Genomic DNA, 14,438 nt, shown 5'->3' on the forward strand with positions numbered 1-14,438 from the left:
AGGTCAAAAACCAGGCACACCCTAAGCTAGGTTTTTTTCATTGTCTGCTGAGAAAATACTTTTCTTTGGTTAACGTAAGAAGCGCTGATGCTACTTTTCTAATAAGTTGTGGTTCATACAGACTTCAAAAAAAAAAAAAAGGAAAATAAAAAAAGCTTTTAGGACAGAGTTTCTCTCCCACTCTCCATTCAGAGAAGCAGCCGGGATGGGCCCCGCCCCAGCAGGCCCACCGCCGAGCGTGTTCTGGCTCTGGAGGGAGCTCCTGCCTCACAGAGGATGAGACGCAGCAGCAGCTTGTTCGCTTTCTCTTTCACCGAAGACTGTACAACTCTTTCCTTTAAAATGACAGCTGTGTATCTCCAGGGTCTTCAGAACATGCAGTTTAGATTCTCAAGGCTTTCTCCAGGGCCCTTTATCCTGGGTTTTGATTTACTCACTGGGACTTGCTATTCTGGAGAAAGCACGGATATTTTTCTTTTGATTAAAATGGCAGTGCTCATTCTAAAATAAGTTACTAAGTTATTAAAAATGTGACTTTCCTCCTACACATTAACTATGAGATTCAGTGAAGAGGAAAGTGAAACTACGGGCCATTTCCAGTGATATACTATAAGACAGTACTGCATTAAACTGTATTTTTATATAACTTTCACTTGTGTAGTTAGCTTGGTCTTTTGAACTTTTTAGTATGTTCACCTTATGTCATAAGAATGATGAAAGAGTAATTCTGTTTATTATATACTAAGTGCATTTTTCTTTACATACGTGGCTCAAAACGAGCAAAAATTATTTTAAGTGCATTCAAGAAGTTGCACAATAAGTATTTATATCACTACTCCCACAACCCTTGAGTAAGAAAACCACTTGGTACTGATGGCCCTGCTTTCCAGCTCCCTCCGAGGCTCTGCTTTCCCCTGGGGAGCTGTCAAATTGCCCCAAGAGACGGAGGAGTGGACGTCAGTTAAAACTCGACCTGAGAGGAAGGCAGGCTTTGGGCTGCGTCATCCACTTGTAAAGACTGTCTTCTGCACCTGCCTTCCCCCCATCCCCTGGCCAGTCCTACTTTCTGCTTTTCTCCAAAACCAGTCCTTTCACCAGCTATTCCAGGGAGAAACAGCTACATGGACCTGTAAGGAAGGGAGGAGGCCGCCGTCGGGGGTTTTACAGCCTATTATAACTGTAGTGAGACCTGGCTCCAAATAGGCTGGTTTATCCCAGGCATGCGGCCCAATGTGAGTTTTACCCACTGAGCACTGCCTATACTTTAGAATGGTTGCTGTGTTTCTAGAATAAATGGAAAGGTTGGGGTTCCTCTTTTTCTTAAATGTTGGTTCATGTTTGGTTTAACAATTAACCAGCTAACCAGTTCCACATGACTTACTAAACTTAAATGTGGAAAACACCTTACATTATGATTTTGCAGTCATACTGTGTCCAATGCCCCGTGGTTTGGCTTCACCCTTTGGGTACAATACAGACACTTCTGCGACCATGCCATGCATATTTTTTGTTCTCGATAAACCTTCTCTTTTGTTAAATCATGCTTTAAAAAAGAGAAAGAAAACAGGAGGATTTAAGGGAAAAACAGGGAGCGAACCAGGCCACTGGGAACTTTGGGGCCCGAGCCCCGCGGGAAATCAATCAGCAGAGTTAAAATCGCCACTGACGTGCGCTCTTTGCACCACAAACCTTTAAACCCAGGGATTTGTGTTTTCCTTTTTGTAGGTCCTTGGAGACATTCGCTTCTAATGCAGAGTAACTTTACTAAAATTAAGAATGTGATCCAGAGAGAGCCTTTTTCATCAATCACTTTCCTCTCCGCTTCTCTGGATGCACAGACAGCTCCCCATACAGCTCAGCACAGTGGCGAGTGCACTACAGATTGAAGCCACTAGACTTTTTTCCACTTCTTGCACTAAAGAGAAATCCTTCTGCAGGATTGTCCGGGTTTCCTTAGTCTTCATAAATATATCGCTACGGAGGCCACTTTAACTGCAAGAAACCTTGCCCCTGGTCACCTCCACATTCCTGATCACATTAACACACAGGAGGAAATCTAGTAGCCACCAGGACTTCACACTGAATTGACACCGTTTCCTTATTTACTAAACACACAAGAGCCAGTGTGCACCAAGGAGATACATATCAGAGTAACAGGCTGTGTCTAGTGGCCCTGCCTGCATCCACTAGTCTGAGCTGAGTTACCAGAGGGGGTCATGCCTACCTTCTGAGACAGGGGTTTGTGTTCTGACATCCACAAGGCACTGTGGCATATCTGGGTCTACTGGCAGAGGTTCTCTTTGATGAGGAATTAATAACCATTTAGCAGAGGACAATGACTAAATCCCGTGAAATGACTGTTAGCTCCAAAATGAAGATGCTCCAGTAGGAGAGGGTACAGAAAAACACCCCTTAGTCTCTGTGTCAGTGCTCCTGATGGGTGGGAAACTTAGCCTGAAAAAAAAAAATCAAAGTTTTTTCTGAACGTGCCTGTCATTAGTGCTGGATGTTATGGGATAATCGGGTGTGCCCCCATAAATATTTTTCTAACATATTCTAAATTCCTGGCTGGGGGGCAAAGGACTGCAAAAAACAAAAACAAGCAACCTGACTTTCTCGTTTTTTAATCAGGCACACTTTATGCTTTTATAACAGTAGGGGTGGGATTTGGGGGTAGGGAGGATGGAGGGAGGGAGGGGAAATGAAGCTAAGTCTCTTTTTAATAGAGCAACTTAGAAAATGGCTGGAGAGCAGGAAGGACCTCATCAACCATTTGAGGTTTCGGCATGAGAAGAATGTTTCCACCCAGGAAAGGAAGTCGTCCAGAGCTCTGTCAAGAAGAGAGGGGGATTCATGGTTGCTGCTACTTTCTAATGGTGACTTAGAGCAACAAATTACCTCTACTTCCATTTTTTGGTAGGCTTACTCTATGAATGTGGTGCCCTTATAAACTGCTGTGGAAATTGGGGTGACATAAGTTACCCCCTGATGACTATAATATTTTCAGTTTGACTAAATATGCGTGCATCTCTTGCTTGTCAGCCAGGACCTTAAACAAAGATCAGCTCTGACTATAACTGAGAAAATCCCAACGTGTAATATGTGTGCGTGTCTGTATGTGTGTTAAGAAGAAAGAAGACACTAGGCATCAGAACACAACTTTTCTTTAAAGTTAATCTGGAAAAACTCTGAACTCAGAAAAAGTAGCTTCTAAGATTAAACATGTTCAGGCCAGTTAGAAAATAATAATTTTTGGACATAAAATAAGCAACATGTAAATTATGGGTCATCTGAAACCAATTTCAAGTGTGCATCCTACAGGTTGGACCTAAGGCTACCAAATTGTAGTTTGAAAAATGAGACAAATTTTGGACAATCCGTGAGAGAAAAGGATCACATGTTAATAATTGAGACCAGTGTAGTTGGAATGGGGTCAGCTAGAACCACCATTTATTCTGATAATAGAAACTGAGACAAACTACTGAAATATATATGCATATATGTGATTCACATGCATATGTGTATATGTGATGTATATATTATTACAATGATGTGTTTTAATCTCTTTGAGGGGGTCCTTTGAGTTTTAGTTAGCTCTAACTGAAACCCATGCGTCAGGATATGTAGAAACTGAAATTAAAAAAAAAAAAAAGAATCTATAGCATTTTAGTTAAATCAATGTTTTGTAAATAGCATCTGTTCTATAATTATAGAGCTCTATTCTAAACAAAGGTATCAGAGAGCCTTTCACATGGAAAGAGAGAGTAAAAAGCTCACTACCATAATTCACCTTAAATAAAATCAGACTATGAAAATCAGTATTTTGGAATCAGGTCAGAAGAGAATTACCTAGTGTATAAGCCATAAGTGTAAATGTAAAATATCTTTTTCTTTTTGTTTTGGAAGATTTTGTTTATTTATTTTTAGAGAGGAGAAGGAAGGGAGAAAAACATCAGTGTGTGAGTAAGACATCAACCAGTTGTCTCTTGCAAGCTTCCAGCTGGGGACCTGGCCCACAACCCAGGCATATGCCCTGACTAGGAATCAAACTGGCAATCTTTTGGTTCATAAGCTCAACCCACTGAGCCACACTAGTCAGGGCTTCAATGTAAAATACCTTTAAAAAAACAAAAAACCTTCAATTTCCCATGGACAAGTTGAGTTATTAATACTTACTTAATCATGCTAACATTTGCATAGCTCCTAGAAGTTTTGAAGCTCTATATAATCATTTGGATTATATATCTCTGAGTGTCTGTCTTCTTGGACCAAAAAAGGGCAAACATAATTCCCATGTGTTTGCATCAGCAGTTAGTTCACAGTAAAGGAAATAAAATCCCAAACTTTATTAGAAGAAAGTCTAATATATTCACCAACAGAACTTTCCACCTCTTCTCACAAACAGGCTCTTTGTGAATTCACCTAAAGCCAGGGGACAAACTGATTTAGGCAACCAAGTTCTGGGCAGAGAAACTTGTTCAATTGCATCCACCTTATTTCTGTTAATGGCATCATTTTTTGTGATATTGTGCTTAAAAGCTCTGGATTTACCTTTAATTCCTCCTTCCAGTCAATCAGCTGCTGAGGCCTACTGATGCTAACTCTTGTGTTCTCTTATGTTGGGTCTCCTTTTTCCAGTCTAACCTTCACTAAAGTTCCCACTGTAGTGATACTAACCCCTGATCTACTCTAGGTACCTCTACCACTCTGACATTCTTAAAATTTCCTTTATAAACCTTCAGGTCTGCACTGTTGTCTTCTAAACATGCACCTACCTATCAGCTTTGTTTCTCTACACACACTTTCTGACCCAAATAATTGATACCACTTGCTTTCTTCCTAGTCAATGCCTACCTTCATGTCTTCAACACTTTTAGCCTTTTGCTGGGGGAACCCTACTCATCCTTCAGTATTCGTCTCTAGTTCCCCTCATGAGTCCTTCTCTGACTCCCCCATAACTCTGCCTGGCTTCCCTTGAACCATGGTATTTTGCTCATGCCTCTCCTATAGCTCCTGCATTATGACATTCTTTCCCCTCTCCCCAGAGGCAGATGGCGAGGTCCTCAAAAAAGAGACTGTATTTTCTCACTGTTGCATCTGCTGATGGGTTAGCACAGTACCTTGAGTATTGGGCATACCTACTATCTGTTCAACAGTAAAGAAAATCATATATTTTTTTATAGAAAATAAGGGTGAAGACAAGTGAAGTCATTCTTGGCTCAAGTCTTTAAAAAAGAAGTAGGCTTCCAGTTCACTCAGAATACTGTTACTCACTCTTAACAAGTAATCAACAGCCAGTGAATTACTCAGCCAGAGAATGTAACTCAAAGTTGTAACATACATAGCTATGAGTCACACTGGCAGCTGGGAAGTTCTGTCATGCTTGCAAGGAAGGGAACATTCATCTGAAAAGACTATGGAACAGCCACAACAACGGACAAGTTAACCACAGTGTCAGATGTCACAGCTGGACCAACTGCCCACAGCAGTGGTTTCTAAGCATGGCAGGTGGCTCATTTACATGTCTGACAGAGGAAAGAGAACACGGCTGGTGAGGCCTATATTCTAAAGCTTCAGAAAGTCAGCAGCACCAAGCCAGTCCCCGGTGGGCTCCCTGCAGCATAGTCCCCATGTGGGATGAGCAGGAGGGAGGCTGCATGCGAGAGACATGGATGTAGGCTGTTTCCAACATGGTGTCAGTAAAAGCAGAAAAGTGCTGATATGTCTACCAGATAGTGTACAAAACTCAGGGGTGTTTTCTTTGTTGTTGGCCTTTTTCTTTTAGAGAATGTTCTTATGACTGCCCACATTCCAGTTTATGAATAACTCTCTTTAGAAATTGTTCATTCCTCTACATTGAATTTTAAGTGTTCAAAGAGGAATGAAGCCTATATCATTTTTAAAACCTGGATTCAGTTTATGAAAAGTTTCTAGGGGTTATTAGGTTTGAGTATTTTGAGATATATAAAAAAAAAACTTTCTCTCTAGCATAGAATTTTAAAGAGGGGTTTAAGAGCATCTGCTAAGATAGTCTTGGGTCCTCTTATTTGATTGGGGACACATACTTTCAGGAATGACACACAGAAACATACAACAACTGTGTTTCTAGGTACTGCTCTAGTTGCACAAGAATAAGACCATGGGGAATACTTGGCAAGGCATGGGAGAAGGAAGGAAGGAAGACAAAAGAAAAGAAGGTGAAGAAAGTAGACATATTACTTACTCTTGGGAACTTACCATCTAATAAGAAAGGTAGTCAATAAAGAATGAAACAAACCAATATCTAATTATAAAACTTGATAAATGCTATGGAAGAAATTGGCCAGAGGGCCATAGTAGAAAGTAAAGCAGTATATTAGCAAATTAGCAGCATAGTTAGGGACATTTGACTGGGACCTAACAGATGGGAAGGAGCCAGCCTTAAGAAGGGAAACATCATTCACAGAGGAGGGAAGAGCAGTGCAAAGAACCAGGAGAAGCCGGCCCAACTAGAGCACCGTGGGCAAGGAGCATCCTAGTCGAGGAGGCTGGCAAGGCAGGGAAGGGTCACTGCGAAGGGGCTGCCACTAGTCGGGAGTGTGGGTTTTATTCCAGTGCACTGGCAAGGCAAAGAACGGTTCTGGATAAGTTGCATTTGTGGGTTCAAACACCATACTGGCTTCTCTGTGAGTAAAGCAGGAAGCAAGAGTAGAGATGGAGAGACCAGGAAGGAGGCTCTTGCAGGATTCTGAGAGAGGTGGTGGCCTGGACGTGGGCGGTGGCAGTGGAGATGAAAAAAGGGCACTCAGACATGATCCGAGACCTATTTCGGTGGGAGAAACAAGAGACCTTGCGGAGAGAAGGGATGCGAGGGTGAAGGAGAGGGAGGCACAGAGGATGACTCGGATCCTCTGCCTTGTATGTCACTTGATTTTCTTGGCATAGTTCTTATATAGAAGAGTAAGCTAGATTTATATCGGTGTTTTAAAAGATATATCTTATATAAGTAATTCATGTGCTAAAATCTCAGTTTCTACGTGAAGCTCACCCTCTGACGGTAACACTGCACTGAGGCTTACTGACATCCCGAGAGGTGTGTGTGGGATGGGGGGGAGAAGGGGCCTCCGCAGCAAGCCCCCCTGGGCTGAGGCACAGCTTTACCGTTCTGCTAGGCAAATACAAAGAAGACACAGATCTAAGTCTCAGGCTTCACATACACAGGTAAGAACTCTCTCACCGTTTGCCTGTGAGAATTAAGTAAGAGAACTTTATAGTAAGTCCTGGCACATAGTGGGAAGTCAATAAATGTTAGAATCCCCCTTTCCCTTCTTCCGTTACAGGGATGGGAATGCCATCAGCAGTTCCTCAGAGAACCTCTGTAACGGAGACGAGTGCTGTGACTGAGTGCTGTACTTCAGATGACCGGGACACGCTCCAGAAGACGGACTGCAGATCCTGTTATGGGTCCCACAGGGTCCCAAAGGGCATGGCAATTCTAGCTATATAATAACTACCCTCCCCCTGACCCCTGACTAGAAGCATCGCCAAGTAAAATACAGGACACCCAGTTAAATTTGGGTTATAGATAAACAATAATTTTTTAAAAAAAGTATAAATAGGTTCCATACACTATTTGGGATATACTTAAACTACGTATTTTTCATTGTTATCTGACATTCGAATTTAACCGAGCAACTGCTATTTTTATTTGTGGAATCTGGCAACTGTATGACTAGACAAATGTCTACTTCGATTAGGAATAAATTGCTCCACGATTCTGCCTTCACAGTCCCCTGAGAAGCTCTGACTCTTCTCTGTATAAGAGGTCATGCCTCTCACCATCATGGCTCTATAGTTCTACATCTTCCATTTTTCCCACATATTCCCTTCACCCCCCTCACCTTTACCAATAAACACATAAATGTCCAAAATCTACTGAACAGCACTACATTAGGTACAGAGTATTACTTTATGGTCGTAAAGAAGACTTCTGCTGTGTGTGCGTGTGTGTATGTGCTGTGTTAACTTTCTAAAACAAAGATTTCTTAATAATGCATCATCAGGGATACATTTTGAGAGGTTTCTAGTAGCAGTGAATTAAATGTGCACCCACATTAATGGACACCATTTAGATCCTAGAGGAGTAGGACCGATTATTGAATACAGTTCATTCAATAATCGCGATCTATCCAAAGCTGAGATTTGGAAATCCTTCATTATAAATTAAACTACATGAAAATAATTTGGAAGTTCAGGCCATAGTTTTTTCTGTCTGAGCGCTCCTTTTGTATACTCAGGAGTTTCAGTGCTGAGGCAAAAAATTAAAGGAAACATAGATATCTAGTTAATTATATGAGACATGTAGAGCAGTGTTACCATTTGCTATTTCCACAACAAAAAGGAGCCAGATCCTGACTGGAAAGCAATACACCAAGAAAATTTTGTTATGAAGAAACTGTCAGTTGAACTAAACAAAGTATTTAATAGTGAGTTGATGCTGGTGTTGCTCATTTTCTCACTGTGGACTAGTAACAAAAAATTCACAAACTGGTGCCAGTCTGGGAAGCAGATTTTGAGTAGGGCTCCTGAGGAAGATCTCAGAATTTTATGTCATACCTTCAATATCATAGCACAAATGGAGAGATCTCTTCTTTCAGGCCATATTGCAGACCAAAGATCCTCTTATTTCCTTAAAATAAAGGCACAAATATTTTCTCCATTCTAAGCATCTAGATGCTTAACTAAACATCTATCCAAACAACGGCTGCCCCAATTTTAGAAAGAAGAGGATATGTGCTTACTCTTCTTGTCGTAAGTCATTGACGCTGCGGTCCAGTGAGATCATGTCACTTGCCACCATGTTAAATCCAAACTCTTTAATGCTGGCTTGAACTGCATGTTTGAGTTCTGGTCCCAAAACCAATGGCTTGGCTCTCTCTCCAGGGCCACCAACCACTCCAGGAGGCTCAGGTTCTTTGGGTTCAAAGTTACCGAGGATCCCTGGGCGTAGCACAGGATCACGGTAGGTGAAAGTCTGAGGCTTAAAAGTGAGATACTGCCTCTGCATTATGTCTTTCTGGTTCTCTCCTCCAACATGGCGCTCTTGTTCATTTTTGGCCTTGTTTTTTCTTCTAATAGACTCTAAGTCCACTTCTACTCCTTCAACATGAGGCCAGGGTACCACAGGTTTGAATCTGTCATCCCCAGGAACTAATCCATTGCCTCCTCGGTTAGGCATGGGGTTATTGACATCTCTGTCTTCCTATACAAAAGGGAGGGGGATATATAATGAGTACATGAAGGCAAACCACAGCAGAGTTTATTATGATACCAATTTTCATGTTTTAAAAAAGGCGGAGGCAATAATAAAATGGTTTAAAGCATGATACAGAAGCAGGCCAGTAATCAGGACTTCCCATTAGAAAATATTTTTCAGGGAGGGAAGAGTATGCCAAGAAATAGACTATTTTCCTGTTTGACCATTCTAAAAGAAATGAATGGATGCAATTTTTACTTCTCCCCTTGTAAACCTAACTCTCTATCACAGACTCTTAATAAAGCACATTGTTATGGGTTAGAGCAATGAGGTTCTAGGACCTTTGACAAAAACAGACACTTAATAGGTCATGTTGTACAATATGTGGTTTTCCCAGCTGCCCGGTGTATGATAAATATAGCTTTGTGTCAGTGATACAGCCATATGGTGGCAGTGGTATTAGATGTCACCCATCACTAGGCTGGCTTCGTGCCCCTAATGGCAAAGGAACAAGGCGGGAATCTGCATTCAACAGTCCTGTTTGGTATATTACACTCAGGAAGGCCTCAGCTGCATGGAGAGCTATTATTAAAAAAGCTCTAATAACTGTAACCAAGTCAGTTTGGGCTTTTCAATCATATCCAAAGCCTAATTCACCCCATTCCAGAGGTAGCCCAGGTAAAAACAGATTTTACATGTAAGGAGACGGGTAAAGTCTGTCCCCTTTTCTGCTTGGACCCTCATCGGGTATGTAGGTCTTTCAGTCAGAGATCCAGAGTGCTTTTGCTCCTAAGGTATTTATTATATGTGCAGTTTTCGCTAAACCAGTACTATTCTCTGCATGAAGCAGTGTTCTCAACATAAGCATCACCCCAGTGGCTTTAAAAAATACTGATGTCCCACCCCCAGACTTTGTGATTTAATTGGTCTGGGCATTCATATTTTTAAAAGCTCCCTGGTGATTTCACCATGCATCTGAGCTTGAGAACCTCTAGCTTAAAGGGAGAGTTGCTAGCTATAATTAGACAAGGGGATTATTGAGTATGCACAGCCCAGCAAGAGGCAAGGCGAACTTAGAACTATTGCAAAATAGGCTGACTCGTCTGCTGCCTCACTCCACACGAAGATGATGTGATCCTTTAATAGAGTCAAAATGGAATTAGTACATCTGACCAAAATGCTTCTACAGTATTAGAGCTAGCTTCAAAATAAAGTTAAAAACAGAAATAAAGCTCTAGGTGCGATGTTGATAGGTAGGTTGCTATTTACTGGTAGTTCATTTAAGGACAAAGATTTCTTCCTAGAAAGGCAGTTAATTCAAATGTGAACTTAGTTGATGTTGACACTTTGGTAAGGACTAGCTAAGAATTGATTTCAGAGAGTTCAGAATTGAAATTTAAAATTGTATCTATTTCTTTAGTTAATATAAGCATATGATAAAAAAATTCAAAAGATTCAAAAGGTCAGAGAGTAAAAAGCAAGTTTTCTCCTGCCTCTCCTTCTGTAGGGACCATCAGAATCAGCAGTTTCTTGTGAATCTTTCTAGGGTTGTTATTAATATATGCTTGTATGAACATACATGTGTATATATAACAAGGTAACTTTTTTGAACATGGGACATAGATTTCAATTGACTCACTAATTAAAAGAGGAATCCATAAGATGTTACAGCTGGCCAAAAGGTAAATTCAAGGAACAAATATATAAACATCAAGAATACTGCAAAGAAGGAGTGGTCCTAACCACTTCTGGTTTGGCGCTGCCAGATTGGAATAGATTTTAGGTCAAGCATGATCTTAAACTTTAAAAAAAATACTGCAAAGAATTTAAAAAAAGATGCAAAACTGCAAAGTCGGTTGCTATCCAGGGGGCTATAACCACTTACATTACCCAGTACACAATTTCCTTTTCAGTGGACAAGAACCTTTGCGTTACTGGCAGTTTCTATCACTTACAGGATTGTAAAACAGTCAGAGATAATAAAAAGGCAAGATAACCTAGAAAGCTGAGTCAGATAGAATACCCAGTGATCTTTTTGGTCCATTTCAAAGTTGTTCCACAATCTTCCTCCAATAACACATAATGAAATATAAAATGCAACACTCAGCCTGATTCTTGAAATATGACGTCTTTCTGCAGGCATGTGTTATAGGTAGATAAGGCTTTCGGATCAGGACTTTCTGATCAGCACACCCTTCAGGAGAGTCTGAACTGGAGTCTGACCTGTGAGCCCTCCTAAGGGTCAGAGGTAAACAGATACGAGGTAGTCTTGCCAGAAATCTTTCATTCATGAAGCACTGAGGGCTATCATAAGCATTAACTCACACTGAGGAGAGGAAGCCAAGCATGACTTTTGTAACAGAGAGGTACAAAGCTGAGAAATGATTGTGATGATGGAAAAAGTATCCATTTCTCCAATTTATCTCCTGGCTCTTTCCAAAATTATACTCTCTTAAGGCAGTGTTGTAAAAAATTAAAATAGAGAAATCATTATAAAACTCTAGGATATTGAACCCAAGTTGCTGACACTGAATCAAATATAACACAAAAAGGAGAAACACATTCCCTCCCACTTCAATTTTATACATCAAGGCTCCAGTGAATCAGTAACTGGGGAGGTAAAAAAAGAGGGGAAGGAAATGTCAAAAAATAGAGAAAAGTAGGTCATCAGATGTCAGCATTCATAACCGTAGCATCCACTCTGTTGCCTAATATTCCATAGGGAAAAAAAATTACATATTGGGAGGGTGTGAGATATGATAACACAAGAAATCAAGATGGCCAAGCTATGAAATACATGGTATGGTGTAGGTTGGCCCATGCTAACATGAAAATTCCAAATTTAAATATTTCTCAAATGCAGCCACCTCAATGAGAATATTTAATGGACTCAAACGTCATGCTTATTGTCTCCCAACACTGTTTTGGTCTTTTCTTGACTTAAGGGTTCTTTGCCTAAAGTTTAAATGTTTAAAGTTTAAATGTGAAGTGTTCTTCACAGTTGTATTAAAAGGCTACCTGTCATTCTGGGTTGTATCATTCTCTTACAAGCTAGGTGTCCAGATTTATACTTGTCATTCTTACATCCGTTTCCTCGGCCCACACCACACTTCTGATCTTTGAACCTTACAGTCAATTGCTTCCTGAACATCTCTATTTATATCAGTCTGGTACGCCAATTTAAGATACCCCGAACTGCACTTATCATTGACCCCCACATCACAAACTGTTTCAATTACTCTTTTTCCTACTTTGGGACTGGAACCACCACCCACTCAACTGATCAGGTATATACCTGCATTTCATCCTCACTTCTTGTGCTCTTTTAACTACCCTGCTGACAGCCACTCACTCATCCCTGTCAGTTCTCTCACCTGTGTAGCTCCGGCATCTGGCCACGTCTCTCCGCTGCCCTCACTGCGACTGTCTTAGTTCAGGCCACCCTCCTCTCTTAACAGGTTTACTACAATAGCAGTAATAGTGATGATTACAAACACTACGCTCTAAGTGCTCCGCATATATTAACTTATTTAATCCCGCGAGTTAGGTTCTGTGATTACCATCCCTATTTTACAGACACAAAATCTGACAGAAAAGTTATTATCTTAGAATCAGTATATGGTACAGTCATCCAGGTGGTCTGGCTCAAGAACCCAAGCTCTTAACCACTGCGTTTTAGTGCTTCGCATTCTTACACCGGCACATACTGCCTCTCTTCATTATTTTTTTTACACAGCAGCCACGTGACTTCTAAAATTGAAATATGAACATGTTACTTTCCCTGCTTACAATATTCCACCCTGGCCCTCTTCCCTATGAAGAAATGGTTGATAAGGGTTTTGTTTGTTTGTTTGTTTTTGTTTTTCTAATGCACATTGCAGGAAGAAAGATGACATGATCCAGAGAGTTGAGAATAGGAAAGGATGAGCATGTGATAGGGTTTAAGGAGTGGGAATCATCAGGAAATTATCTCAGTCTTAATGATAAGGCTTTTCAGGCTCCAGCCTGCACTTATATCTCCACCATATCCACTAGAGCAGGGATTGGTTAATTTTTTTTTCTAAAGGGCCTAGTAAACATCTTAGGCTTTGCAGACCATAGGGTCTCTGTCGCAATGATTTAAGTCTGCCATTATGGTGCAAAAGCAGCCACAGACAATATGTAAATGAATGGATATGACTGTATTCCAGTAACACTTTATTTACAAGGACAGGCGGTGGGAATGATTTGGCTCTGCCAACTCCCGCACTAGACTCGAAGTTCTATAAAAGGGTAGGGATCATGCCTATCGCCATTGCATTCCCAATGCTTACCCTGGCATGTAAATTCTCAGTAAATATTTGCAGGATAAATGAATGAATCCTAAACTTGGTTCTTAGGTTATGAGAGAGATTCTGAGATAAAAAGGGAAAGAGAGAATGAAGAGTACAGAATGGGAAAGAAGGGCCTAGATAACCTTCCTGGCAATACTTCGTGACTTCAGCAAGGGAATGGGACATAGCTTTATATTCTGTGCACAGTACTGTACCCTTAATAATGCTATGTAATACTCACTAGAAAAACTGAATTTGCTCACTTCTCAAAGATGGCATGTCATTAAATTTGAAGGCAAAACCAAATCTGAGAATTGTCTGTCTAGTCCCAAGTCAATTAAGAATAATCATGTCAAATCTTAATGTTATATGATTCGAAGAATGGCTGTAAAGCAGTATAATCACTCAATTCCCCTGAGAGGAAAGCTGCTCCTTCCTGAGAGTGAATGAAAATGAGCAGATGCCTTTCTGACTCACTGGTACTGTGATACCTTCATAAGCACCAGCTGATTTACTGTATAGTCAAAATCAATGAATCATGGTGACTAGAAATGGAAAAGAGAATCAATATATAATCTAAGATCAGTATGTTCATAAAGGTGGAAATGTACTAAAAAATATAATCACTTATCACCAGATGGACACATAGGATTATCAGAAATTAGGTCAGACAATTTACTCTATACCTTAGTGATATATTAAGCTCCTCCCTCACCCCCATATCTTACTTACATATGTTATTTGTCCAAGATGGTCATGCCTTGGTAGAAATGATATGAATATGAAGGGATTTAGAAAAACTGTCTCCAGAGCAAATGAAAGTAATATAGGTTTGTTTGGATTTGAAATTATAGGTAAACCCTGGAAAATTAAGCTCTTAATGATAAACT

The 14,438-nt window shown here is 40.5% G+C and overlaps 1 protein-coding gene across 2 annotated transcripts in view; it reads right to left on the reverse strand.

Moving 5' to 3' along the window:
• GALNT7 (polypeptide N-acetylgalactosaminyltransferase 7) overlaps positions 1 to 14,438 on the reverse strand; it is a 117,711-nt gene that overhangs the window by 42,432 nt on the left and 60,841 nt on the right. For both annotated transcript variants that reach the window (XM_054576050.1, XM_054576051.1), the window contains exon 2: positions 8,781 to 9,241. In XM_054576050.1, coding sequence (XP_054432025.1) covers positions 8,781 to 9,241 — 461 coding nt within the window. The remainder of the gene's footprint in view (positions 1 to 8,780; positions 9,242 to 14,438) is intronic.

This window comes from Pteronotus mesoamericanus, unplaced genomic scaffold, assembly GCF_021234165.1.
Source record: "Pteronotus mesoamericanus isolate MK-2021 breed Mesoamerican mustached bat unplaced genomic scaffold, CSHL_Meso_final contig_32, whole genome shotgun sequence".
Lineage (NCBI taxonomy): Eukaryota > Metazoa > Chordata > Mammalia > Chiroptera > Mormoopidae > Pteronotus > Pteronotus mesoamericanus.